Source organism: Lichenostomus cassidix, unplaced genomic scaffold (genome assembly GCF_008360975.1).
Source record: "Lichenostomus cassidix isolate B80296 unplaced genomic scaffold, HeHo_3.0 HiC_scaffold_38, whole genome shotgun sequence".
NCBI lineage: Eukaryota > Metazoa > Chordata > Aves > Passeriformes > Meliphagidae > Lichenostomus > Lichenostomus cassidix.
In genome coordinates, this window is record NW_028147440.1 from 721,165 (window position 1) to 747,157 (window position 25,993).

General features: G+C 47.5%; 1 protein-coding gene across 2 annotated transcripts in view; it reads left to right on the forward strand.

Moving 5' to 3' along the window:
- The window catches only part of LOC146422879 (palmitoyl thioesterase CPT1C-like), a 45,148-nt gene that overhangs the window by 18,349 nt on the left and 806 nt on the right, over positions 1 to 25,993 (forward strand). For both annotated transcript variants that reach the window (XM_085045640.1, XM_085045641.1), the window contains 10 exons: positions 2,537 to 2,621; positions 5,224 to 5,464; positions 7,401 to 8,003; positions 10,017 to 10,122; positions 12,049 to 12,171; positions 15,517 to 15,675; positions 18,699 to 18,830; positions 20,273 to 20,425; positions 21,919 to 22,020; positions 23,660 to 23,755. In XM_085045640.1, the coding sequence (XP_084901766.1) occupies positions 2,537 to 2,621; positions 5,224 to 5,464; positions 7,401 to 8,003; positions 10,017 to 10,122; positions 12,049 to 12,171; positions 15,517 to 15,675; positions 18,699 to 18,830; positions 20,273 to 20,425; positions 21,919 to 22,020; positions 23,660 to 23,755 (1,800 nt within the window). The remainder of the gene's footprint in view (positions 1 to 2,536; positions 2,622 to 5,223; positions 5,465 to 7,400; positions 8,004 to 10,016; positions 10,123 to 12,048; positions 12,172 to 15,516; positions 15,676 to 18,698; positions 18,831 to 20,272; positions 20,426 to 21,918; positions 22,021 to 23,659; positions 23,756 to 25,993) is intronic.

Genomic DNA, 25,993 nt, shown 5'->3' on the forward strand with positions numbered 1-25,993 from the left:
AATTTGGGGGATTTTGGGGGTTTTGGGAGGGAAATTTGGGGTTTAAAGGAGGAAATTTGGGGTTTTTTGGGGGAATTTGGGGTTTAAAAAGGGAAATTTGGGGCAATTTCAGGGGAAATTTGGGGTTTAAATGGGAGGATTTGGGGGTTAAATGGGAAAATTTGGGGGATTTTGGGGGTTTTTGGGAGTGTTTGGGGTTTTATGGGTGGAAATTTGGGTTTTTTGGGGGAATTTGGGGTTTAAAAGGAAATTTGGTGGAAATTTGGGGTTAAATGGGAGGATTTGGGGTTAAATGGGAATTTGGGGAAATTTGGGGGATTTTGGGGGTTTTGGGAGGGAAATTTGGGGTTTAAAGGAGGAAATTTGGGGTTTTTTGGGGGAATTTGGGGTTTAAAAGGGGAAATTTGGGGCAATTTCAGGGGAAATTTGGTGGAGATTTGGGGTTTAAATGGGAGGATTTGGGAAAATTTGGGGAAATTTGGGGGAATTTGGGGGTTTTTGGGAGTGTTTGGGGTTTTATGGGTGGAAATTTGGGTTTTTTGGGGGGAATTTGGGGTTTAAAAGGGGAAATTTGGTGGAGATTTGGGGTTTAAATGGGAGGATTTGGGAAAATTTGGGGGATTTTGGGGGTTTTGGGAGGGAAATTTGGGGTTTAAAGGAGGAAATTTGGGGTTTTTGGGGGGAATTTGGGGTTTAAAAGGGGAAATTTGGGGCAATTTCAGGGGAAATTTGGTGGAGATTTGGGGTTTAAATGGGAGGATTTGGGAAAATTTGGGGAATTTGGGGGATTTTGGGGGTTTTTGGGAGTGTTTGGGGTTTTATGGGTGGAAATTTGGGTTTTGGGGGATTTGGGGGTTTAAAGGAAATTTGGGGCAATTTCAGGGGAAATTTGGGGGGTTTAAATGGGAGGATTTGGGGTTAAATGGGAAAATTTGGGGAATTTGGGGGATTTTGGGGGAAATTTGGGGTGGGGTTTGAAAGGGAAAAATTGGGGTTTAAATGGGGAAATTTGGGGTTGAAATGGGAATTTGGGGAAATTTGGGGTTAAAAGTGAAAATTTGGAGAAAACTTGGGGGTTTTTGGGGAAAATTTGGGGGAAATTTGGGGTTTAAATGGGAGTTTGGGGTTAAATGGGAAGGGTTAGGGTTTAAATGGGGATTTTGGGGAATGGGGGCAATTTGGGGTGGAAATTTGGGGTTTAAATGGGAGGATTTTGGGGTTTAAATGGCAAAAATTAGGGCTTAAAGAGGGGATTTGGGGAAAATTTGGGATTTTTTGGGGGAATTTGGGGTTGAAAGGAGGAAATTTGGGATTGGTGGGGGAATTTGGGGTTTAAGGGAAAATTTGGGGTTAAAAGTCAAAATTTGGGGTCCTGGGGGAATATTTGGGGTTTTGGGAAAATTGGGTGGAATTTAAGGAAAATTGGGGTTTTGGGGGGGGAAATTTGGGGGTTTGGGGAGAATTTGGGGTTTTGGGAAGGAAACGGGATTTAAGGGAAAATTTGGTGGAAATTTGGGGTTTAAAGGGAAATTTGGGGTTTAAATGGGGAAATTTGGGGAAATTTTGGGATTTTGGGGGCAATTGGGGTTTTGGGGTGGGAAATTTTGGGGAAATTTGGGGAGATTGAAAGGGATGGCAAGGTGGGAAATGGGGTTTTGGAGGAATTTGGGGTTGAAATGGGAAGGAAAAATTTGGGGGAAAATTTGGGGAAAAATTTGGGATACTGGGGGGAATTTGGAGTTTTTGGGGGAAATTTAGGGTTTGGGTTTGGGGATGAAAGGAGGCCGGGGAATTGGGAAATTTGGGGGTTTGGGGGAAATTTGGGGTATTGGGGGGAAATTTGGGGTTGAAAGCAGGAAATTTGGGATTTTGGGGCAGTTTAGGGCTGATTTTGGGGTATTTTGAGGTATTTTGGGGTGATTTTGGGGTGATTTCAGGGCTGATTTTGGGGTATTTTGGGGCAATTTTGGGGCTGATTTTGGGGTGATTTCAGGCTGATTTTTGGGTGTTTTTAAAGTTGATTTTGGGGCAGTTTTAGGGCTGATTTTGGGGTATTTTGGGGTCCCAGGTGCTGTTCCGGGGCTGATTTTGGGGTGTTGTTAAAGCTGATTTTTGGGTAATTTTAGGCTGATTTTGGGGTGATTTTGGGCTGATTTCAGGTTGATTTTTGGGTGTTTTTAAAGCTGGTTTTGAAGCAGATTTTGGTCTGATTTTGGGGCAGTTTTAGTGTTTATTTTGGGGTGATTTGGGGGTATTTTGGGGCTGTTTCAGGGCTGATTTTGGGCTCATTTCAGGTCCATTTTTGGGTGTTTTTAAAGCTAATTTTGAAGCAGATTTTGGTCTGATTTTGGGGCAGTTTTAGGGCTGATTTTGGGGTATTTTGGGTGTTTTTAAACCTGATTTTGGTGCAGTTTTAAGGCTGATTTTGGGGTATTTTGGGGCAGTTTTAGGGCTGATTTTGGGGTGATTTCAGGTTCTCTTTTGGGTGTTTCTAAAGCTGATTTTGGGGTGATTTTGGGGTGTTTTGGGGTCCCAGGTGCTGTTCCGGGGTTCTCTCCCCACCTGCTCAGCTCAATACGAAAAACTTTTCGACACGACGAGGATCCCAGGAGAGCACCGAGGTAGGGAGTCAAAAACCCCAAAAAAACCCCCAAAAAACCCCAAAATCCACCCTAAAAACCCCAGAAAACCCCAAAATCCACCCCAAAAACCCCAAAATCCACCCTAAAAAGCCCAAAACCCCCAAAATCCATCCCAAAACCCACCCTAAAAACCCAAAAAAACCCCAAAATCCACCCTGGAACCCCAAAAAAAACGCAAAATCCACCCCAAAACCCAAAAAAAACCCCAAAATCCACCCCAAAACCCACCCTGGAACCCCAAAAAACCCCAAAATCCACCCTAAACACCCCCAAAACCAAGTCCAAAATCCACACCAAAAACTCCAAAAAACCCTAAAATCCACCCTAAAAACCCTCAAAAAACCCCAAAATTCAGCCCAAAATCCACCCTAAAAACCCCAAAAAACCCTAAAATCCACCCTGGAACCCCAAAAAACCCCAAATCCACCCTAAAAGCCCCCAAAAACCCCCAAAATCCTCCCCAAAACCCAAAAAAACCCCAAATCCACCCTAAAAGCCCCCAAAAAACCCCAAAATCCTCCCCAAAACCCAAAAAACCCCCAAAATCGAGTCCAAAATCCACCCTAAAAACCCCAAAAAACCCCAAAATCCACCCTAAAAACCCCAAAAAACCCCAAAATCCACCCTAAAAACCCCAAAAACCCTCTCTGGACCCTAAATAAACCCAAAATCCTCCCCGAAACCCAAAAAAAACCCCAAAATCCACCCTGGACCCCAAAAAACCCCAAAATCGAGTCCAAAATCCACCCTAAAAACCCCAAAAAACCCCAAAATCCACCCAAAAACCCCCCAAAAAACCCAAAATCGAGTCCAAAATCCACCCTAAGAAACCCAAAAAACCCCAAAATCCATCCTGGAACCCAAAAAAAACCCCAAAATCCACCTTAAAAACCCCAAAAAATCCCAAAATCGAGTCTAAAATCCACCCCAAGAAACCCAAAAAACCCCCAAATTCACCCCAAAACCCCCAAAAAACCCCAAAATCCACCCTGGAACTGCAAAAACCCACTCTGGACCCTAAATAAACCCGAAATCCACCCCAAAATCCTCCCCAAAAACCCCAAAATCCACCCTAAAAACCCAAAAAAACCCCAAAACTCCTCCCCAAAACCCAAAAATCCACCCCAAAACCCCCAAAAATTCACTCCAAAACCCAAAAGAAACCCAAAAATCCTCCCCAAAACCAAAAAAAAACCCCAAAAATCCTCCCCAAAACCCATCCTGGACCCCAAAAACCCCAAAATTTTGGGGCTACTTTGGGGTATTTTGAGCATTTTTGGGGTATTTTGGGGTGTTTTTGGGGTATTTTGGGTTGTTTTTAGGGTATTTTGGGGTCTTTTGGGGTGATTTTTCAGGTATTTTAGGATATTTTGGGGGCTGATTTTGGGGAGATTTTTGGGATATTTGAAGTGGGATTTTTGGGTTGGTTTTGGTCTATTTCTGGTCCATTTTTTGGGTATTTCCGGTGGGATTTTTGGCTATTTTGGATGGGATTTTTTGGGGTTTTTTGGAGATTTTTGGGTATTTTTTGGGTTGCTCTCTCTCACCTGTCTCCCTCCCCAGACTCTCACCTGAGCTCTCACCTGGGGGTATTTTTGGGTTATTTTGGGCTATTTTTGGTCAATTTTCAGGTATTTCCGCTGGGATTTTGGGGTATTTGGGGTAGAATTTTTGGCTATTTTTGGGTATTTTTCGGGTTTTCTCTCTCCCCAGACTCGCTCCGCTCGGGGTCTCACCTGTCGGCTCACCTGGCGGTGTTTTTGGGTTATTTTGGGCTATTTTTAGGCTATTTTTGGTCAATTTTCGGCTATTTTAGGTGGGATTTTTTGGGGGATTTTGGGTGGAATTTTTCGGATTTTTGGGTATTTTTCGGGTTTTCTCTCTCCCCAGACTCTCTCCGCTCCAGCCCTCACCTGTCAGCTCACCTGGGGCAGTTTGGGGTCATTTTTGGGCTATTTTTGGTCAATTTTGGGTATTTCCGCTGGGATTTTTTGGACTATTTTTTGGGATTTGGGGTATTTTGGGTGGAATTTTCGGGATTTTTGGCTATTTCTCTCTCCCCAGACTCTCTCCGCTTGGGGTCTCACATGTCGGCTCACCTGTCGGTGGTTTTGGGTTATTTTGGGAAGTTTGGGGTTATTTTTGGGCACTTTTGGGCTATTTTCGGTCAATTTTCGGCTATTTTGGGTGGAATTTTTGGGACTTTTGGGGTATTTTTCGGGTTTTCTCTCTCCCCAGACTCTCTCAGCTCCAGCCCTCACCTGTCGGCTCACCTGGCGGTGGTTTTGGGTTATTTTGGGCTATTTTTAGGCTATTTTTGGTCAATTTTCGGCTATTTTAGATGGGATTTTTTTGGGGATTTTGGGTGGAATTTTTTGGATTTTTTGGCTATTTCGGGTTTTCTCTGTCCCCAGACTCCCTCCGCTCCAGCCCTCACCTGTCGGCTCACCCGGCGGTGTTTTTGGGTTATTTTGGGCTATTTTTAGGCTATTTTTGGTCAATTTTCGGCTATTTTAGGTGGGATTTTTTGGGGATTTTGGGTGGAATTTTTGGCTATTTTTGGCTATTTCTCTCTCCCCAGACTCGCTCCGCTGCGGGTCTCACCTGTCGGCTCACCTGGCGGTGTTTTTGGCGGGTCGCCTGTTCCGGCTGCCCCTGCGCTCGCGGGGCGGGAAACCCCTCAGCCCCGCCCAGCTGCAGCGACAGTTCCAGAAGGTTCTGGAAAAGGGCGGGAAAAGCGCGCGGGGGGCGGGGCGAGCGCCTCAGAGCCCTCAGAGCCCTCAGAGCCCTCAGAGCCCCGCAGTGCTGACGGCGGGAAACAGGTGAGGGGAAATTTGGGATTTTGAGGGGATTTTTGAGGGAAATTTGGGATATTTGGGGGATTTGGGGGGATTTTTGAGGGATTTTGGGGGAAATTTGGGGATTTGGGGGGATTTTGGGGAACTTGAGGGAATTTGGGATATTTGAGGGGAATTTGGGACTTAGGGGGATTTGGGGGAGGAATTTTTTTATTTGAGGGGGGGGATTTTGGGGATTTGAGGTATTTGGGGAATTTGGGGAATTTGGGGAAATTTGGAATGGGGGATTTTGAGATTTGGGGGAAATTTGGGATTTATTTTGAGGATTTGGGGATTTTGAGGGAAATTTTTTTGGGGGCAATTTGAGGGGATATTGATAATGGGGATTTGGGGATTTGGGGAAATTTGAAATTTGGGATATTTGGGGCAATTTGGGGGATTTTGGGGATTTGGGGGATTTTGAGGGATTTTGAGGAAATTGGGATATTTGAGGGAATTTGGGATTTGGGGAAATTTTGGGATATTTGAGGGCAATTTGGGGGGGATTTTGGGGAAATTTGAGGGAAATTTGGGGATTTGGGGATTTTGGGATTTTGGGGATTTGGGGGATTTGGGGAGGGATTTGGGATTTTGAGGATTTGGGGGATTTTGAGGGAATTTGGGATAGGATATTTAGATTTGGGGATTTTGGGGATTTTGGGGAGTTGGGGGAATTTTTTGAGGAACCTGGGGATTTGAGGGGATTTGAGGATATTTAGGAGGGGATTTTGAGGATTTGGGGAAACTGGGGAATTTTTATTGAGGGAAAGGGAATTTGGGGATTTGGGGGATTTTGCAATTTTGAGGGATTTGGGGATTTGGGATTTTTGAGGGGGGATTGTGGGGGAATTTGAGGGGATTTGAGAAATTGGGGGAGGGAATTGGGGATTTGAGGAAACTGGGGCATTTAGGGAAATTTGAGGGGGATTTTTTGGGAGCTTTGGGGGATTTGGGGGGATGATTTTGAGGGGGGAATTTGGGGAATTGGGATTTAAGGAAATTTGGGATATTTGGGAAGGAGGATATTTGGGGGATTTGAGAGGATGTTTGGGGATTATTTGGGGATTTGGGGAAATTTGAGGGGAGGAATTTTTGGGGATTTGGGATATTTGGGGGTTTGGGGGTTTTGGAAATTTGGGGATTTTTGGGGCGATTTGAGGATTTTGAATTTTTGGGGATTTTGGGATTCAGGGGAGATTTTGAGTGAAATTTGGGGGTGATTCGGATATTCGAGGAGGAAATCAGATTTGGGGAAATTTGGGGATTTTGGGGGTTTTTCGGGAAATTTGAAGAAAATTTGGGATATTTGAGGGCATTGGGGGATTTTGGGGAATTATGGGGGGATTTTGAGGGGAATTTTTGGGAAATTATGGGGGATTTGGGGAGTTTTGGGGGTAATTTTGGGGATTTGAGGGGATTTTGGGGGGACTTTGGGGGATTTGGGAGGATTTGGGGGAAAATTTGAGGGGATTTTGGAGGAAATTTAGGGGGAATTTGGGGGGTTTTGGGGGGAATTGGGGGATTTTGGGGGAAATTTGGGACATTTGGGAGGAATTTGGGGGGATTTTTAGGGATTTGGGGGGATTTTGAGGAAATTTGGGGTAGGTAAGGATGATTTTATGGTAATTTAGGGTATTTTGGGGTGGTTTTTAGGGTTTTCAGGGTGGTTTTTTTATGATTTTTGGCTCCCCAGGACTCTCTGGGACAAGGCTCACTCTCTGCTCTGAGCTCAGCCAGGTTTTGGGCTGATTTTGGGGTAATTTAGGGTGATTTTGGGGTATTTCTGGGTATTTTTTAGGGTTTTCAGGGTGGTTTTTAGGGTTTTCAGGGTGGTTTTTAGGGTTTTTGGGGTGCCTGATCCCATTTTCAGAGTCCCTGATCCCATTTTTGGGGTCTCTGATCCCATTTTTTTGCTCCCCAGGACTCTCTGGGCCAAGGCTCACTCTCTGCTCAGAGCTCAGCCAGGTCCCAACTCTGCTGCTCTCCAGCTCCTCGAGGATTCGCCTTTCGTCGTCGCCTTCGACCCCAAACCCCAAAATAAAAACCCAAAACCCCAAAATAGAGATCCCAAATCCCAAAATAGAGATGCTAAACCCCAAAATGAGGACTTGAAACCCCAAAAAGAGGATTTGAAGTCCCAAAAAGAGGATTTGAAATCCCAAAATGATAATTTCAAACCCCAAAATGAGAATTTCCGACCCCAAAATGAGGATTTCCAACTCCAAAATGAAGATTTCAAACCCCAGAATTATCCCAAATCCCAAAATGAGGATTTCAAACCTAAAAATGAGGATTTCAAACCCCGAAATGAGGATTTTGAATCCCAAAATGAGGATTTCAAATCCCAAACTGAGGATTCAAAACCCCAAAATTATCCCAAATCCCGAAATGAGGATCCTGAATCCCCAACTGAAGATCCCAAATCCCAAATTTGGGATCTTCCCCCCGAGGAAAGAGATCCTCCCCAGGATGGGGATTTGGATCAGGAAGCCAAAGCTTTGCTGCTGGGACCTGCTGGCAACAGGTGAGACCCAAAAAACCCCAAAAAATCCTAAAACAAATCCTGAAACTGGCGAGAAACCAAAAAAACCTTGAACAAAACCCAAAAAAAACCCAAAAAAACTTTGAACAAAACCCAAAAAAAACCCAAAAAAACCCAAAAATTCTCTAAGAAGTCTCCTAAAAACCCTGAGACTGACAAGAAACCCAAAAAAAAACCCCAAAAAATTCTAGAACTGGTGAGAAACCCAAAAAAACTCTAAAAAACTCTAAAATAACCCTGAAGCTGGCAAGAACCCCAAAAAAACCTGAAACCCCCCCTAAAAAAATTCCGAAAGGGTTTGAATTTTGGGGGAAATTGGGGCAGATTTGGGGTCACAAGGATAATTGGGATTCTGGGGATTTTTGGGGTGGAATTTGGGGTAATTTTGGGGGTTTTTTTGGGTTTTGGGGGAATTTTGGGGCTCTGGGATATTTTGGGATTCTGGGGTTTTTTGGGGTGGAATTTGGGGTGATTTTGGGGTAATTTTGGGGTGGATTTGGGGGTGATTTTGGGGCAGATTTTGGGGTAATTTTGGGGCACATTTTGGGTGGTTTTGGGGCAGATTTGGGGGGGGATTTTGTGACTCAGGAATATTTTGGGATTCCAGATTTTTTTTGGGATGATTTTGGGGTATTTTTGGGGTAATATTGGGGTGTTCTTGGGGTGGATTTGGGGGTGATTTTGGGGTGATTTTGGGCTTTTTTGGGGGATAATCTTGGGGTATTTTTGGGATGGATTTTGGGGTAATTTTGGGGCGATTTTGCTATGATTTTGGGGTGGATTTTGGGGTGTTTTTGGGGTGATTTTGGGGTAATTTTGGGGATGATTTTGGGGTGGATTTTGGGGTGTTTTGGGGGTAATTTTGGGGTGATTTTGGGGTGGATTTTGGGGTAATTTTGGGCTATTTTTGGGATGGATTTTGAGGTAATTTTGGGGTGATTTTGCTATGATTTTGGGGTGGATTTTAGGGTGATTTTGGGGTATTTTTGGGATTATTTTGGGATGGGTTTTGGGGTATTTTTGGGATGGATTTGGGGGTGATTTTGTGAAGATTTTGGGGTGATTTTGGGGTATTTTTGGGGTGATTTTTGGGTGGATTTGGGGGTAATTTTGGGATAATTTTGGGGTGATTTGGGGATGGATTTTGGGGTATTTTTGGGATGGATTTAGGGGTGGATTTGGGGGTGATTTTGGGATATTTCTGGGATGATTTTGGGGTGGATTTGGGGGTATTTTTGGGGTGATTCTGGGGTAATTTTGGGGTGATTTTGGGGTGATTTTTGGATAATTTTGGGGTGATTATGGGGTGATTTTGGGGTGGATTTTGGGGTGATTTTGGGGTATTTCTGGGGTAATTTTGGGATGATTTTGGGGTAATTTTGGGATGGATTTGGGGGTGATTTTGTGACAATTTTGGGGTAATTTTGGGGTGATTTTGTGACGGTTTTGGGGTGGATTTTGGGGTGGATTTGGGGGTGATTCTGGGGTAATTTTGGGGTATTTCTGGGATAATTTTGGGGTGATTATGGGGTGGATTTTGGGGTAATTTTGGGGTGGATTTGGGGGTGATTTTGTGACGATTTTGGGGTAATTTTGGGGTGATTTTGTGGTATTTTTGGGGTGATTTTGTGACGGTTTTGGGGTGGATTTTGGGGTAATTTTGGGGTGGATTTGGGGGTGATTCTGGGGTAATTTTGGGGTATTTCTGGGATAATTTTGGGGTGATTATGGGGTGTTTTTGGGATAATTTTGGGGTAATTTTTGGGTGGATTTTGGGGTAATTTTGGGACGGATTTTTGGGTGATTTTGGGGTATTTTTGGGATGGATTTTGGGGTGTTTTTGTGACGATTTTGGGGTGACTTTGGGGTGTTTTTGTGACAATTTTGAGGTGACTTTGGGGTGTTTTTGTGACGATTTTGGGGTGGATTTGGGGGTGATTTTGGGGTGTTTTTGTGACGATTTTGGGGTGACTTTGGGGTGTTTTTGGCCCCCAGGTGGTTCGACAAGTCGCTGACGTTGGTTGTTTTCCCCTCGGGGAGAGTTGGGCTGAGTGTGGAACATTCCTGGGGAGATCCTCCTGTGGCAGGACACCTGTGGGAGGTGAGAGCAGCCAAAATCACCCCAAAATCACCCAAAAATTTGCCCTGAGTTCACCCAAAAATCACCCGAAAATCACACAAAAATCACACAAAAAACAGCCCTAAAATCACCCAGAAACTGCCCAAAAATAAGCTCTGAAATCACACAAAAATTACCCAAAATGTACCCAAAAATTGCCCTGAAATCACCCAAAAATCACCCCAGAAACAGCCAAAAAAAGAGCCCTAAAATCACCCAAAAATTGGCCCTGAAATCGCTCCAAAATTAGCACTAAAATCACCCAAAAAGTAGCGCTGAAATCACCCTAAAATCACCCAAAACAGTCCGAAAATGACCCAAAAGTCACCCAAAAAACAGCCCTGAAATCACCCAAAAATCACCCCAAAACCAGCCCTGAAATCACCTAAAAATCACCTGAAAAACAGCCCTAAAATCACCTAAAATTTAGTCCTGAAATCACCCAAAAAATTCTCCCCAAATCTTCCCCAGTTACCACGTTTTCCCCCCAATTTCTCCCCAAATCCCATCAAATCCCTCAAATTTCATCTCAAATCCCCAAAATCCCCCAATTTCCCCCCAAATCCTCCAAATTTTTCACTCAAATGCCCCAATTTTCCTCCCAAATCACTCAAATTTCACCCCAAATTCTCCAAACTTCACCCCAAATCCCCCATATCCCCTCAAATCCCTCAAATTTCACCCCAAATCCCCAAAATAATCCCCAAATTTCCCAAATCCTTTCAATTTCTCCTCAAATTCCTCCAATTTTCACCCCAAATCACCCAGATTTCTCCCCAAATTCCCCCCAATTTTCACCCCAAATCACCCAAATTTTGCCTTAAAATCCCTCAAATTTCACCCCAAATTTTCACTTGTTGGTCTGGACAGAACTCTCCCAAAATCCCCCAATTTCCTCCCAATTTTTACCCCAAATCCCACCCCCAAATCCTGCAGATTTCTCGCCAAATCCACCTCAAATCCCTCAAATTTCATCTCAAATCCCCATATTTCACCCAAAATCTCCCAAATCCTCAGTTCTCTCTGGCTCTGGACAGAACTTTGGGCTACAACAGCTCTGGGGGATGCTGAATTTGGGATCCTCCCAAATTTTTCCCCAAAATCCCAAATCCCAGACCCCAAATTTCCCCCCAAATCCCCAAAATCATCCCCAAATTTCCCCCCAAATCCTCCCCAATTACCTCATTTTCTCCCCAAATTTCTCCCTCCTTCAAATTTCACCTCAAATCCCCAAAATCCCCCAAATTTCACCCCAAATCTCCCAAATTTCACCCTAAATTTTCAGTTCTTGCTGGTCCTGGACAGAGCTCTCTCCAAATTCTTCCGATTTCTCCTCAAATTCCTCCAATTTTCACCCAAAATTCCCGAAATTTCCCCCCAAATCACCCAAATTTCACCTCAAATACCTCTAATTTTCACCCCAAAATCCCTCAAATTTCATCCCAAATCCCCCAATATCTCCCCAAATCCTCCAAATTTCTCTGTCAAATCTACTCAAATCTCTCAAATCCCCTCAAATCTCTCAAATTTCTCCCCAAATCCCCCCAATTTCCCCCGAAATCCCCAAAATCCCCCAAATTTCTCCCCAAATTACCCAAATTCTCCCAAATCCCCCCAATTTTCACCCCAAATTTCTCCCTAAATCCCCCAAATCCACCCCAAATCCCTTCAAATCCCTCAAACTTCACCTCAAATCCCCAAAAGTGCCCAAATTTCTCCCCAAATTTCTCCCAAATCCTCCCCAATTACCTCATTTATCTCCCCAAATCCCTCAAATTTCTCCCCAAATTCCCCCATTTCCCCCCAATTTCTCCCCCAAATCCTCTCAAATCCCTCAAATCTCTCCCCAAATCCCTCAAATTTCATCTCAAATCCCCAAATTTCACCCAAAATCTCCCAAATCTGCAGTTCTCTCTGGCTCTGGACAGAACTTTGGGCTACGACAGCTCTGGGGGATGTTTGGGGGAAACAGGAGAGACCCCAGAGAGCCCTGAGAGCCCCCAGGAGCTGCACTGGGAGCTGCCCCAGCAGGTACTGGGAGCACTGGGAGGGACTGGGAGGGGATTTGGGGAGAATTTGGGGGATTTTAGGGCAATTTTGGGGGGAATTTGGGTGGATTTTGGGGGGATTTTTGGGTAGATTTTGGGGGATTTGGGGGCTTTGAGCCCCCAGGAGCTGCACTGGGAGCTGCCCCAGCAGGTACTGGGAGCACTGGGAGGGACTGGGAGGAGATTTGGGGAGAATTTGGGGGATTTTAGGGTGATTTTGGGGTGATTTGGGTGGATTTGGGGGGATTTTGGGAGGATTTTTGGGTAGATTTTGGGGGATTTGGGGGCTTTGAGCCCCCAGGAGCTGCACTGGGAGCTGCTCCAGGAGGTACTGGGAGAACTGGGAGGAGATTTGGGGTGGATTTGGGGGAATTTTGGGGATTTTAGGGCGATTTGGGGGGAATTTTGGGGGGATTTGGGGGGATTTTGGGAGGATTTGGGGTGGATTTTGGGGGGTTTGAGCCCCCAGGAGCTGCACTGGGAGCTGCCTGGGGAGGTACTGGGAGAACTGGGAGGGACTGGGAGGGACTGGGAGGAGATTTGGGGTGAATTTGGGGATTTTTGGGGATTTTTAGGGCGATTTTGGGGGGAATTTGGGGTGATTTGGGAGGATTTTGGGAGGTTTGGGAGAGATTTTGGGGGGTTTGAGCCCCCAGGAGCTGCACTGGGAGAACTGGGAGGGACTGGGAGGTTGGGGTGGATTTGGGGTGAATTTGGGGATTTTGGGGATTTTTAGGGCGATTTTGGGGGGAATTTGGGGGGATTTTGGGTAGATTTTGGGGGATTCGGGGGCTTTGAGCCCCCAGGAGCTGCACTGGGAGCTGCCCCAGCAGGTACTGGGAGCACTGGGAGGGACTGGGAGGATTTGGGGGAATTTGGGGATTTTGGGGGATTTTGGGGGATTTTGGGGGAATTTGGGGTGGATTTGGGGTGGATTTTGGGAGGTTTGAGCCCCCAGGAGCTGCACTGGGAGCTGCCTGAGGAGGTACTGGGAGCACTGGGAAGGACTGGGAGGAGATTTGGGGAGAATTTGGGGGAATTTTGGGGATTTTTAGGGTGATTTTGGGGATTTTAAGGTGATTTTGGGGGGATTTTGGGTAGATTTTGGGGGATTTGGGGGCTTTGAGCCCCAGGAGCTGCACTGGGAGCTGCCTGAGGAGGTACTGGGAGCACTGGGAGGGACTGGGAGGAGATTTGGGGTGGATTTGGGGGGATTTTGGGGATTTTGGGGATTTTTAGAGCAATTTTGGGGGAATTTGGGGGGATTTTAAGGGGATTTTTGGGTAGATTTTGGGGGATTTGGGGGCTTTGAGCCCAGGAGCTACTGGGAGCTGCCTGAGGAGGTACTGGGAGCACTGGGAAGGACTGGGAGGAGATTTGGGGAGAATTTGGGGGAATTTTGGGGATTTTTAGGGTGATTTTGGGGATTTTAAGGTGATTTTGGGGGGATTTTGGGTAGATTTTGGGGGATTTGGGGGCTTTGAGCCCCCAGGAGCTGCACTGGGAGCTGCCTGAGGAGGTACTGGGAGCACTGGGAGGGACTGGGAGGAGATTTGGGGTGGATTTGGGGGGAATTTGGGGATTTTTGGGGATTTTTAGAGCAATTTTGGGGGGAATTTGGGGGGATTTTAAGGGGATTTTTGGGTAGATTTTGGGGGATTTGGGGGGTTTGAGCCCCCAGGAGCTGCGCTGGGAGCTGCCTGAGGAGGTACTGGGAGCACTGGGAGGGACTGGGAGGAGATTTGGGGTGGATTTGGGGGGAATTTGGGGGTTTTTAGGGCGATTTTGGGGGGATTTTTGGGTAGATTTTGGGGGATTTTGGGGGTTTTGAGCCCCCAGGAGCTGCAGTGGGAGCTGCCCCAGCAGGTACTGGGAGCACTGGTCGGGACTGGGAGGGGATTTGGGGAGAATTTGGGGGATTTTAGGGTGATTTTGGGGATTTTAAGGTGATTTTGGGGGGATTTTGGTGGATTTGGGGTGGATTTTGGGGGTTTGAGCCCCCAGGAGCTGCCCTGGGAGCTGCCCCAGGAGGTACTGGGAGCACTGGGAGGGACTGGGAGGAGATTTGGGGTGGATTTGGGGAGAATTTGGGGGTTTTTAGGGCAATTTTGGGGGGAATTTGGGGATTTTGGGGGGATTTGGGGTACTGAAGGGTCAGGAGAGATGCCAGAGACCCCCAGGAGCTGCACTGGGAGCTGCCCCAGCAGGTACTGGGAGCACTGGGAGGGACTGGGAGAGACTGGGAGGGACTGGGAGGGGATTTGGGGGGAATTTGGGGATTTTTAGGGCGATTTTGGGGGGAATTTGGGGGGGTTTTGGGATGGATTTTGGCGTGGATTTTGGGGGGTTTGTGCCCCCAGGAGCTGCACTGGGAGCTTCCCCAGCAGATACTGGGAGCACTGGGAGAGACTGGGAGGGACTAGGAGGGGATTTGGGGTGAATTTGGGGTGAATTTGGGGGAATGTGGGGATTTTTAGGGTGATTTTGGGGGAAATTTGGGGATTTTTGAGGGGATTTTGGAGGAATTTGGGGTACTGGGGTGACACCAGAGACCCCCAAGAGCCCCAGGAGCTGCACTGGGAGCTGCCTGAGGAGGTACTGGGAGAACTGGGAGGGACTGGGAGGGGATTTGGGGGATTTTGGGGTGGATTTGGGGGGAATTTGGGGGTTTTTAGGGCGATTTTGGGGGATTTGGGGGAATTTTGGGTGGATTTGGGGTGGATTTTGGGGGGTTTGAGCCCCCAGGAGCTGCACTGGGAGCTGCCTGAGGAGGTACTGGGAGCACTGGGAGGGACTGGGAGAGGATTTGGGGAAATTTGGGGTGAATTTGGGGGAAATTGAGGAAAATCGGGGAAATTTAGGGGAAATTTGGGGTACTGGGAGGAGATTTGGGTGGATATTTTGGGGTTCAGCAGGAATTTTGGGGATAATTTGGGATTATTTTTGGGATTATTTTGGCAGCTTTTGGAGCTCCTGCCCCAAGCCCAGGAACAGTTCCAGATCCAGAATTTTTTTGGATATTTCAGGAATGTTTTGAGATTATTTTAGGAATATTTTAGGATTATTTTAGGAATATTTCAGGGATATTTCAGGAATATTTGGGGATTATTTTCAGATTATTTTAGGATTATTTTGGGATTATTTTGGCAGGTTCTGGAGCTCCTTCCCCTGGCCCAGGAACAGTTCCAGGCCCAGAATATTTCAGTATATTTCAGGAATATTTTGAGATATTTTTGGAATATTTTAGGATTATTTCAGGGATATTTTGAGGAATATTTCAGGCATATTTTAGAAATTTTTTGGGATGTTTTTGGGATTATTCTGGCAGGTTCTGGAGCTCCTTCCCCAGGCCCAGGAGCAGTTCCAGGCCATGGCTCAGGACCTGCAGCTCCATGTGGTTTCAGTCCAAATTCCCCCAGGAGCTGCAGGAAGTCCAGAGAGTGACCAGGAGATGCTGGTGGTGGCCATGGAGCTGGCTCTGCTCAGGGTGAGACCCCAAAACCCCAAAAATCATCCAAAATCCGTCCTAGGGACCCCAAAAACCCCAAAAATACACCCAAAATCCCCAAAAATCCATCTGGGAATCCCAAAAATCCATCCCTGGGAGTCCAGAGAGTGACCAGGAGATGCTGCCAGTGGCACTGGAGCTGGCTCTGCTCAGGGTGAGACCAAAAACCCCAAAAATCCATTCAAAAACCCCAAAAATCCATCCAAAATCCCTAAAAATCCATCCAAAAAGCCCAAAAATCCATCTGTGGGAACCCAAAAACCCCAAAAATCCACCCAAAAACCCCAAAAATCCATTCAAAAACTCCAAAAATCCATCCCTGGAACCCCGAAAACTCTAAAAACACACCCAGAAACCCCAAAAATAGACCCCAAAACCCCAAAAATCCATCTCAGGGACCCTCAAAACCCCAAAATCCATCCCAGGGACCCCAAAATTACACCCCAAAACCCCAAAAATCCATCCCAGGGACCCCAAAACCCCCAAAAATCCATCCCTGGGACTCCAAAATCCATCACTGAGACTTCAAAAATCCAACCAGGGAAACCAAAAACTCCAAAATCCATCCCTGGGACCCCGAAAACCCCCAGAAATACACCCAGAAACCCCAAAAATCCATCCCTGGGAACCCCAAAAACACCAAAAATACACCCAGAAACCCCAAAAAACCCCAAAAAACCCTCCCTGGGACCCCAAAATCCACCTAGGGAGTCCAGAGAGTGACCAGGAGATGCTGCCAGTGGCCATGGAGCTGGCTCTGCTCAGGGTGAGACCCCAAAACCCCAAAAATCCATCCAAAAACCCCAAAAATCCATTCAAAAACTCCAAAAATCCATCCCTGGGACCCCAAAAACCCCAAAAATACACCCAAAATCCCCAAAAATCCATCCCTGGGAGTCCAGAGAGTGACCAGGAGATGCTGCCAGTGGCCATGGAGCTGGCTCTGCTCAGGGTGAGATCCCAAAATCCATCCAAAAACCCCAAAATTACACCCCAAAACCCCAAAAACCCCCAAAATCCATCCAAAAAGCCCAAAAATCCACCCAAAATCCCCAAAAATCCATCCAAAAAGCCCAAAAATCCATCTGTGGGAGCCCAAAAAACCCAAAAAATCCATTCAAAAACCCCAAAAATCCATTCAAAAACTCCAAAACTCCATCCCTGGAACCCCAAAAACTCTAAAAACACACCCAGAAACCCCAAAAATACACCCCAAAACCCCAAAAATCCATCTCAGGGACCCTCAAAACCCCAAAATCCATCCCAGGGACCCCAAAATTACACCCAAAAACCCCAAAAATCCATCCCTGGGACTCCAAAATCCATCACTGAGACTTCAAAAATCCAACCAGGGAAACCAAAAACCCCAAAAATCCACCCCAGGGAACCCAAAACCCCCAGAAATACACCCAAAACCCCCAAAAATCCATCCCTGGGAACCCCAGAAACACCAAAAATACACCCAGAAACCCCAAAAATCCATCCCAGGGACCCCAAAACCCCCAAAAATCCATCCCTGGAACCCCAAAATCCACCCAGGGAGTCCAGAGAGTGACCAGGAGATGCTGCTGCTGGTGCTACTGAGGGTGAGACCCAAAAACCCCAAAATTCATCCAAAAACCCCAAAAATTCCACATGGGAGTCCCAAACTCCATCTCAAAAGACCTCAAAATTCCCAAATTCTCCAAAAATTCCCCAAAAATTCCCCAAAAATTCCATTTTTCCCAGGAAGGTCTCTCTTACAAGCAAATTCTCAACTCTCCTGTTCCTCAAGTGTCCCAAACTGCATCTTAGAGACCCCAAAACTCTCCAAATTCTCCCCAAAACTCCCCAAATCCAACCCAAAACTCCATCCTAGAGACCCCAAAACTCCCAAAATTTCCCCAAAAATCCCCAAAATTGTGGTTTTTCCCCCAGGAACGAGGTTCTGCTCTCACCTATGAACCAATTCCCACTCGGCTGTTCCTCGAGGGTCCCAAAATCCATCCTGGAAACCCCAAAACTCCCCAAATCCAACCCAAAACTCCATCCTAGAGACCCCAAAACTCCCAAAATTTAGCCAAAAATCCCTTTTTTCCCCAGGAACGAGGTCCTGCCCTCACCTATGAACCAATTCCCACTCGGCTGTTCCTGGAGGGTCCCAAAATCCATCCTGGAGACCCCAAAACTCCCCAAATCCAACCCAAAACTCCATCCTAGAGACCCCAAAACTCCCAAAATCCTCCCCAAAACTCCCAAAATTTACCCAAAATTTACCCAAAAATCCCCAAGTTGTGGTTTTTTCCCCAGGAACGAGGTCCTGCTCTCACCTATGAACCAATTCCCACTCGGCTGTTCCTGGAGGGTCCCAAACTCCATCTTAAAGACCCCAAAACTCCCCAAATCCAACCCAAAACTCCATCCTAGAGACCCCAAAACTCCCAAAATTTACCCAAAAATCCCTTTTTTCCCCAGGAACGAGGTCCTGCCCTCACCTATGAGCCAATTCCCACTCGGCTGTTCCTCGAGGGTCCCAAAATCCATCCTAGAGACCCCAAAACTCCCCAAATCCAACCCAAAACTCCATCCTAGAGACCCCAAAACTCCCCAGATTCTCCCCAAAACTCCCAAAATTTACCCAAAAATCCCTTTTTTCCCCAGGAACGAGGTCCTGCTCTCACCTATGAACCAATTCCCACTCAGCTGTTCCTCGAGGGTCCCAAAATTCATCTTAAAGACCCCAAAACTCCCCAAATCCAACCCAAAACTCCATCCTAGAGACCCCAAAACTCCCCAAAATTTACCCAAAAATCCCCAAAATTGTGGTTTTTTCCCCAGGAACGAGGTCCTGCCCTCACCTATGAACCAATTCCAACTCGGCTGTTTCTTGAGGGTCCCAAAATTCATCTTAAAGACCCCAAAACACCCAAATTCTCCCCAAAACTCCCCCAAATCCAACCCAAAACTCCATCCTAGAGACCCCAAAACTCCCAAAATTCCCCCAAAAATCCCTTTTTTCCCAGGAACGAGGTCCTGCCCTCACCTATGAACCAATTCCCACTCGGCTGTTCCTGGAGGGTCGCGCTGATGGAGTGAGAGGAGTGAGCAGAGCTGTGCTGGAGCTGGAAAAGGCACTGAGGGATCCCGAAATTCCGGTGAGAAATACCCCAAAAATGGTTAAAAAGTTGGGGTTTGGGAACCAGAAATGGGGTGAGAAATTTGGGTGAGAAATATCTCAAAATTGGTTAAAAAGTTGGGGTTTGGGAACCAGAAATGGGGTGAGAAATTTGGGTGAGAAATATCCCAAAATTCTGGTGAGAAATGTCCCAAAACTGGGGTTTGGGAACCAGAAATGGGGTTTGGGAAATTCTGGTGAGAAATATCCCAAAATAGGGTTTGGGATCCCAAAATTGGGGGGAGAAATATCCCAAAATTGGTTAAAAAATTGGGGTTTGGGAACCCAGAAATGGGGTGAGAAATTTGGGTGAGAAATATCCCAAAATTCCGGTGAAAAATAACCCAAAATTGGGGTTTGGGAACCCGAAATGGGGTGAGAAATGTCCCAAAATTGGGGTTTGGGGTGAGAAATACTCCAAAATTGGGGTTTGGGAGCCCAAAATTGGGGTGAGAAATAACCCAAAATTGGTGTTTGGAACCTGAAATTGGGGTTTGGGGTGAGAAATAACCCAAAATTGGGGTGAGAAATATCCCAAAATTGGGTTTGGGAACCCGAAATGGGGAGAGAGAAAACCCAAAATTGGGGTTTGGGAAATTGGGGTGTTTTTGGGGTGGGAAATGAAGAGAAATTGGAGTAGACTAAAAAAGAAAATTTGAGAGGAAAATGGTGGGAAAAGTGAAGCAAAAAAAGGTGGAAAAGGTGAGGAATTTGGGGTCTCTGATGAATTTTGGGGTCACTAAATTTGGGATTTCTGGATAATTTTGGGATATTTTCTGTCCCCCATCGGGGTCGGCGCCGGGCCCTGCTCTCTGATGGATTTTGGGGTCTCAGAATTTTGGGATTTTTGGGATAATTTGGGATATTTTCTGTCCCAGCGGGGTTGCCGCCGGGCCCTGCTCTCTGATGGATTTTGGGGTCCCTAATTTTGGGATATTTTTGGGTTCCCAGCGGGGTCGGCGCCGGGCCCTGCTCTCTGATGGATTTTGGGATTTCTGGTGAATTTTGGGGTCCCTAATTTTGGGAATTTTGGGATATTTTCTGTCCCATCGGGGTCGCCGCCGAGCCCTGCTCTCTGATGGATTTTGAGGTCCCTAAATTTGGGATTTTTGGGATAATTTGGGATATTTTTGTGTCCCATCGGGGTCGCTGGCGGGCCCTGCTCTCTGATGAATTTTGGGATTTCTGGTGAATTTTGGGGTCCCTAATTTTGGGAATTTTGGGATATTTTCTGTCCCAGCGGGGTTGGCGCCGGGCTCTGCTCTCTGATGGATTTTGGGGTCTCAGAATTTTGGGATTTCTGGATAATTTTGGGCTATTTTCTGTCCCATCGGGGTCGCCGCTGGGCTCTGCTCTCTGATGAAGTTTGGGAATTTTGGGGTCACTAATTTTGGGAATTTTGGGATATTTTTGGGTTCCCAGCGGGGTCGGCGCCGGGCCCTACTCCAGGCCGCTCTCTCCCACGGCCGCGCTCGCCGCCGAGCCGCCATGACGGGGGCGGGGCTGGAGCGCCACCTGCAGGCGCTGGCGGCTGTGGCCAATCAGATGAAGCTCCGCCCACCGTTCCTCACCCAGGTGGGTGGGGCTTTGTGAGGGCGTGGCCCGGGAGGGGGCGGGGCTTGGCAGGATTGCCATATTAGGAAGTGGGTGTGGCCTGGGAGGGGGTGTGGCTTGGCTGTGTTGCCATATAAGGAAGTGGGTGTGGCCTGGGAGGGGGCGGGGCTTGGCTGAAATGGCCATATACGTGGGTGTGGCCCAAAGGGGTGTGGCTTGGCTGGGAATTGCCTTTTAAGGAGATGGGTGTGGCCTGGGAGGGGCGGGGTTTGGCCCAAAAGGGTGTGGCTTGCAGGTGGTGGGTGTGGCCTAAAAGGGGGTGTGGCTTGGCTGGGAGTTCCCCTATAAGGAAGTGGGTGTGGCCTGAAAGAGGGCGTGGCCTTTAGAAAGAATGGGAGGGGTTGATGAATTGCCATATAAGGAAGTGGGTGTGGCCTGAGAGGAGGGCGTGGTTTAAAGCAAGGGGGTGTGGCTTGGCTAAGACTTGCCATATAAGGAAGTGGATGTGGCCTGAGAAGAGGGCGTGGTCTTTCTCAAAAATGGGCGGGGTTTCGCTGAATTACCATATAAGGAGATGGGCGTGGCCTGGGAGGGGTCAGGGTTTTGATAAGGGGTGTGGCTTGGTTGGAATTGCCATACAAGGAAGTGGGTGTGGTCTGAAAGAGGGGGTGGTTTTGCTCAAGAAAGGGTGGGGCTTGGCTAGGAATTGCCATATCAGGATGTGGGTGTGGCCTGAGAGGGTGTGGTTTAGCCTGAGGGGCGTGGCCTAAATCAAGAAGGGGTGGGGCTTTAATTGCCATATAAGGAAGTGGGTGGGGCCTGAAAGAGGGCGGGGCTTGGCTAGGAATCCCCATATAAGGAAGTGGGTGGGGTTTAGATGGAGAGGGTGTGGCTTTTGAGGGGCGTGGCCTAAACAGGGAAGGGGTGGGGCTTAGCTTAAATTGCCATATAGGGAAGTGGGTGTGGCCTGAGAGGGTGTGGCTTGAGGGGGCGTGGCCCAAATCAGGCAGGGCTGGGGCTTAAATTGCCTTATAAGGAGGTGGGTGTGGCTTGAGAGGGTGTGGTGTAGGGGCGTGGCCTAAACGAGGTAGGGGCGGGGCTTAGCTTAAATTGCCTTATAAGGAGGTGGGTGTGGCCTGAGAGGGTGTGGCTTTTGAGGGGCGTGGCCTAAACAGGGAAGGGGTGGGGGCTTATTTTTAAATTGCCATATAAGGAGGTGGGCGGGGCCTGAGAGGGTGTGGCTTAGGTTGAGAGGGTGTGGCTTTTCAGGGGGCGTGGCCTAAATCAGGCAGGGCTGGGGCTTTGCCTTATAAGGAGGTGGGTGTGGCCTGAGAGGGTGTGGCTTGGCCCAAGGGGTGTGGCTTGCAATGGGCGTGGCCTAAATCAGGAAGGGGTGGGGCTTAGCTTCAATTGCCATATAAGGAGGTGGGTGTGGCCTGAGACACGTGACAATTGATTGGCAGTGGGGTGTGGCAGTGGGCGTGGCCTAATTAGCATCTCCCGGCCCCGCCCAGGTGCTGGGGCAGCCCTGGGCTCTGGCCTTTAGCTCCTCCCCCCGACCACACCCACCGCTGCTGCCACACCCCCTGCGGCCGGCCGGAGCAGGGTTCAACCCGGTGGGTACTGGGAGGGACTGGGAGGGACTGGGATGGACTGGGAGGGACTGGGATGGGACTGGAAATGGACTGGGAGGGACCTGGAAGGAGTGGGAGGGACTGGGATGGACTGGGAGGGACTGGGAGGGACTGGGATGGGAATGGGAGGAATTGGGGTGGACTGGGAGGGGAATGGGAGGGACTGAGATTGAACTGGGAGGGACTGGGATGGGATTGGGAGGGACTGGGATGGACTGGGAATGGAGTGGGAGGGGATAGAGAGGAACTGGGAGGGATAAAGAGGGACTGGGAGGGACTGAGATTGAACTGGGAGGGACTGGAATGGGATTGAGAAGGACTGGGATGGGGATTGGGAGGGACTGGGATGGACTGGGATGGACTGGAAATGGACTGGGAGGGACCTGGAGGGAGTGGGAGGGAACTGGGATGGACCTGGAGGGACTGGGAGGGAACTGGGATGGACTGGGATGGACTGGGAGGGGACTGGGATGGACTGGGATGGACTGGGATGGGAATGGGAGGGATTGAGATTGAACTGGGAGGGACTGGAATGGGATTGAGAAGGACTGGGATGGACTGGGATGGGGATTGGGAGGGACTGGGATGGGGATTGGGAGGGACTGGGATGGGGATTGGGAGGGACTGGGATGGCAATGGGAGGAATTGGGATGGACTGGGAGGGACTGGAAATGGATTGGGAGGGACTGGGAGGGAGTGAGATTGAACTGGGAGGGGAATGGGATGGACTGGGAGGGACTGGGATGGACTGGGATGGGATTGGGAGGGACTGGGATGGAACTGGGAGGGGAATGGGAGGGACTGGAAGGGACTGGGAAGAACTGGGGGAGACTGGGAAGGCACTGGGAGTTACTGAGAGGTCACTGGGGGTTACTGGGAGGCACTGGGATTTACTGGGGGTTACTGGGAGGTCACTGGGCATTACTGGGATGGACTCAGGGTTACTGGGATTGACTGGGAGGCACTGGGAGGTCACTGGGGATTACTCGGAGGCACTGGGAGGTTGCTGGGAGGGACTGGGATGGACTGAGATGGACTCAGGGTCACTGGGGGTTACTGAGATTTACTGGGAGGTCACTGTGAGGTTACTGGGAGGCACTGGGAGGTTACTGGGAGGGACTGGGATGGACTCAGGGTTACTGGGAGGTCACTGGGAGGTCACTGGGGATTACTGGGACTTACTGGGTGGGACTGGGGTGGCAATGGTGAGTTACTGGGAGGGACTGGGATGGACTGGGAGGAGAATGGGAATGGATTGGAGGTTACTGGGTTTTACTGGTGATTACTGGGAGGTCACTGGGAGGGACTGGGAGGGACTTGGATGGACTCAGGGTTACTGGGAGTTACTGGGAGGTCACTGGGAGTTACTGGGAGGCACTGGGATGGACTCAGGGTTACTGGGAGTTCACTGGGATTTACTGGGAGGTCACTGGGATTTACTGGGAGGCACTGGGAGGTCACTGGGAGGTTACTGGGAGGGACTGGGATGGACTCAGGGTTACTGGGAGGTCACTGGGATTTACTGGGAGTTACTGGGATGTCACTGGTGGTCACTGGGAGATCACTGGAGGTCGCTAACTGGTCCATACTGGTCCTTACTGGTCTGTACTGGTTTCCCCAGCCCCACCAGGACGGCTACGGGGTTTCCTTCACTGCCGGCAGGGGCGACAGCTCAGTGCTGCTTCACATCTGCTGCAGGGAGAGCTCCCCAAAAACGGTCAGGGGAACCCCAAAATCACCCCAAATCACCCCAAAATCGTCCCAAAAAATCACCTGAAAGTGCCCCAAAATCACCCCAAAATTAGCCCAAAATCGTCCCAAAAAATCACCTGAAAGTGCCCCAAAATCACCCTGAAAATCTCATCAAAAATCCCTGCAAAAATCTCCAGAAAATGCCCCAAAATGGCCCCAAAAATCCCCAAAGTCACCCCAAAATTATCCCAAAAAATCACCCAAAATTGCCCTAAATCATCCCCGAATCACCCCAAAAAATCACCCAGAAGTGCCCCAAAATCACCCCAAAATTATCCCAAAATCGTCCCAAAAAATCACCTGAAATTGCACCAAAATCACCCCAAAATTATCCCCAAAAATCACCCAGAAGTGCCCCAAAATCACCCCAAAATTATCCCAAAATCATCCCAAAAAATCACCCAGAAGTGCCCCAAAATCACCCCAAAATTATCCCAAAAAATCACCTGAAATTGCACCAAAATCACCCCAAAATTACCCTAAAAAATCACCCTGAAAATCCCACGAAGTTGCCAAAAAAACTTGCAAAAAATTCCCACAAAAATCCCCCCAAAATCCCCAAAATTGCGCCAAAAAATCACCCCAAATTGCCCCAAAATCATCCTGAAAAACCCACCAAAAATCCCCAAAATCACCCTAAAATTATCCCCAAAAAATCACCCAAAATTGCTCCAAAATCACCCCAAAATTACTCTAAAAAATCACCCAAAATTGCCTCAAAATTACGCTAAAAAATCACCCAAAATCCCCCAAAATCACCCCAAAATTATCCCAAAAAATCACCCAGAAGTGCCACAAAATTACCCCAAAATCACCCCAAAAAATCACCCAAAGTCTCCCAAAAATTCCTCCAAAAATACCCCCAAATTGCCCCCAAAATCTCCCCAAAAATCTCACAAAATCACCCCAAAATCACCCAAATCCCCCACCCACCAAAGCCCCAAAAATCTCCCAAAATCCTCAAAAAAATCCTCCAAAATCTCCCAAAATTCCCCCAAAGCCCCTCAAAAAGTCCCCCCAAAAATCTCCCAAAATCCCCCAAAAATCCCAAAAAAAATCTCCCAAAACCCCTTGAAAAATCCCAAAAAATCACCCCAAAAATCTCCCCAAATCCTGCCAAAAATCCCCCCAAAAATGCCCCAATATTTGGGGTTTTGGGAAGGAATCTGGGGGATTTTGGGGAGGATTTTTGGGGGGATTTGGGTGATTTTTGGGGTCTTTTTGGGTGGAATTTTAAGGTTTTTGGGGGGATTTGGGGGAATTTTGGGATTTTTGGGAGGAATTGGGGGGATTTGGGGATTTTGGGAGATTTTGGGGTTATTTTTTGGATATTTTTTGAATATTTTTGGTCTATTTTGTGGCTATTTTTGGGGATATTTTAGGATATTTTAGGGCTATTTTTGGGGCTATTTTGGGAGGAATTTTGGGATATTTTGGGGATACTTTGGGGCTATTTTTGGGACATTTTTTGGCTATTTTTTGGCTATATTTTGGCTATTTTTTGGCTATTTTTTGGCTATTTTGGGACATTTTTTTACTATTTTTGGGGCTATTTTTGGCCATTTTTTGGGTCTATTTTGGGACATTTTTGGGACTTTTTTTGGTTGTTTTTTGGGATTTTTTTGGCTATTTTTGGGCTAATTTTGGGTCTATTTTGGGACATTTTTGGGACGTTTTTTGGGCTACTTTTGGGTCTATTTTGGGCCATTTTTTGGCTATTTTTGGGTCTATTTTGGACTAGTTTTTGGGACATTTTGGGGATATTTTTTGGCTATTTTTGGGTCTACTTTGGGTTATTTTTGGGTCTATTTTGGGACATTTTTTGGCTATTTTGGGGACATTTTTGGGTCTATTTTTGGCTATTTTGGGGCTAATTTTGGGTCTATTTTTTGGGACATTTTTGGCTATTTTTGGGACCTTTTTTGGCTATTTTTGGGTCTTTTTTGGGACATTTTTGGGACATTTTTGGGGATATTTTGGGTCTATTTTTTGGCTATTTTTGGGTCTATTTTTGGCTATTTTGGGTCTATTTTGGGGCTATTTTGGGTCTATTTTTTGGGACATTTTTGGCTATTTTTGGGGCTATTTTTGGGTCTATTTTGGACTAGTTTTTGGGACATTTTGGGGATATTTTTTGGCTATTTTTGGGCTATTTTGGGAGGAATTTTGGGTCTATTTTTGGGCCATTTTTTGGCTATTTTTT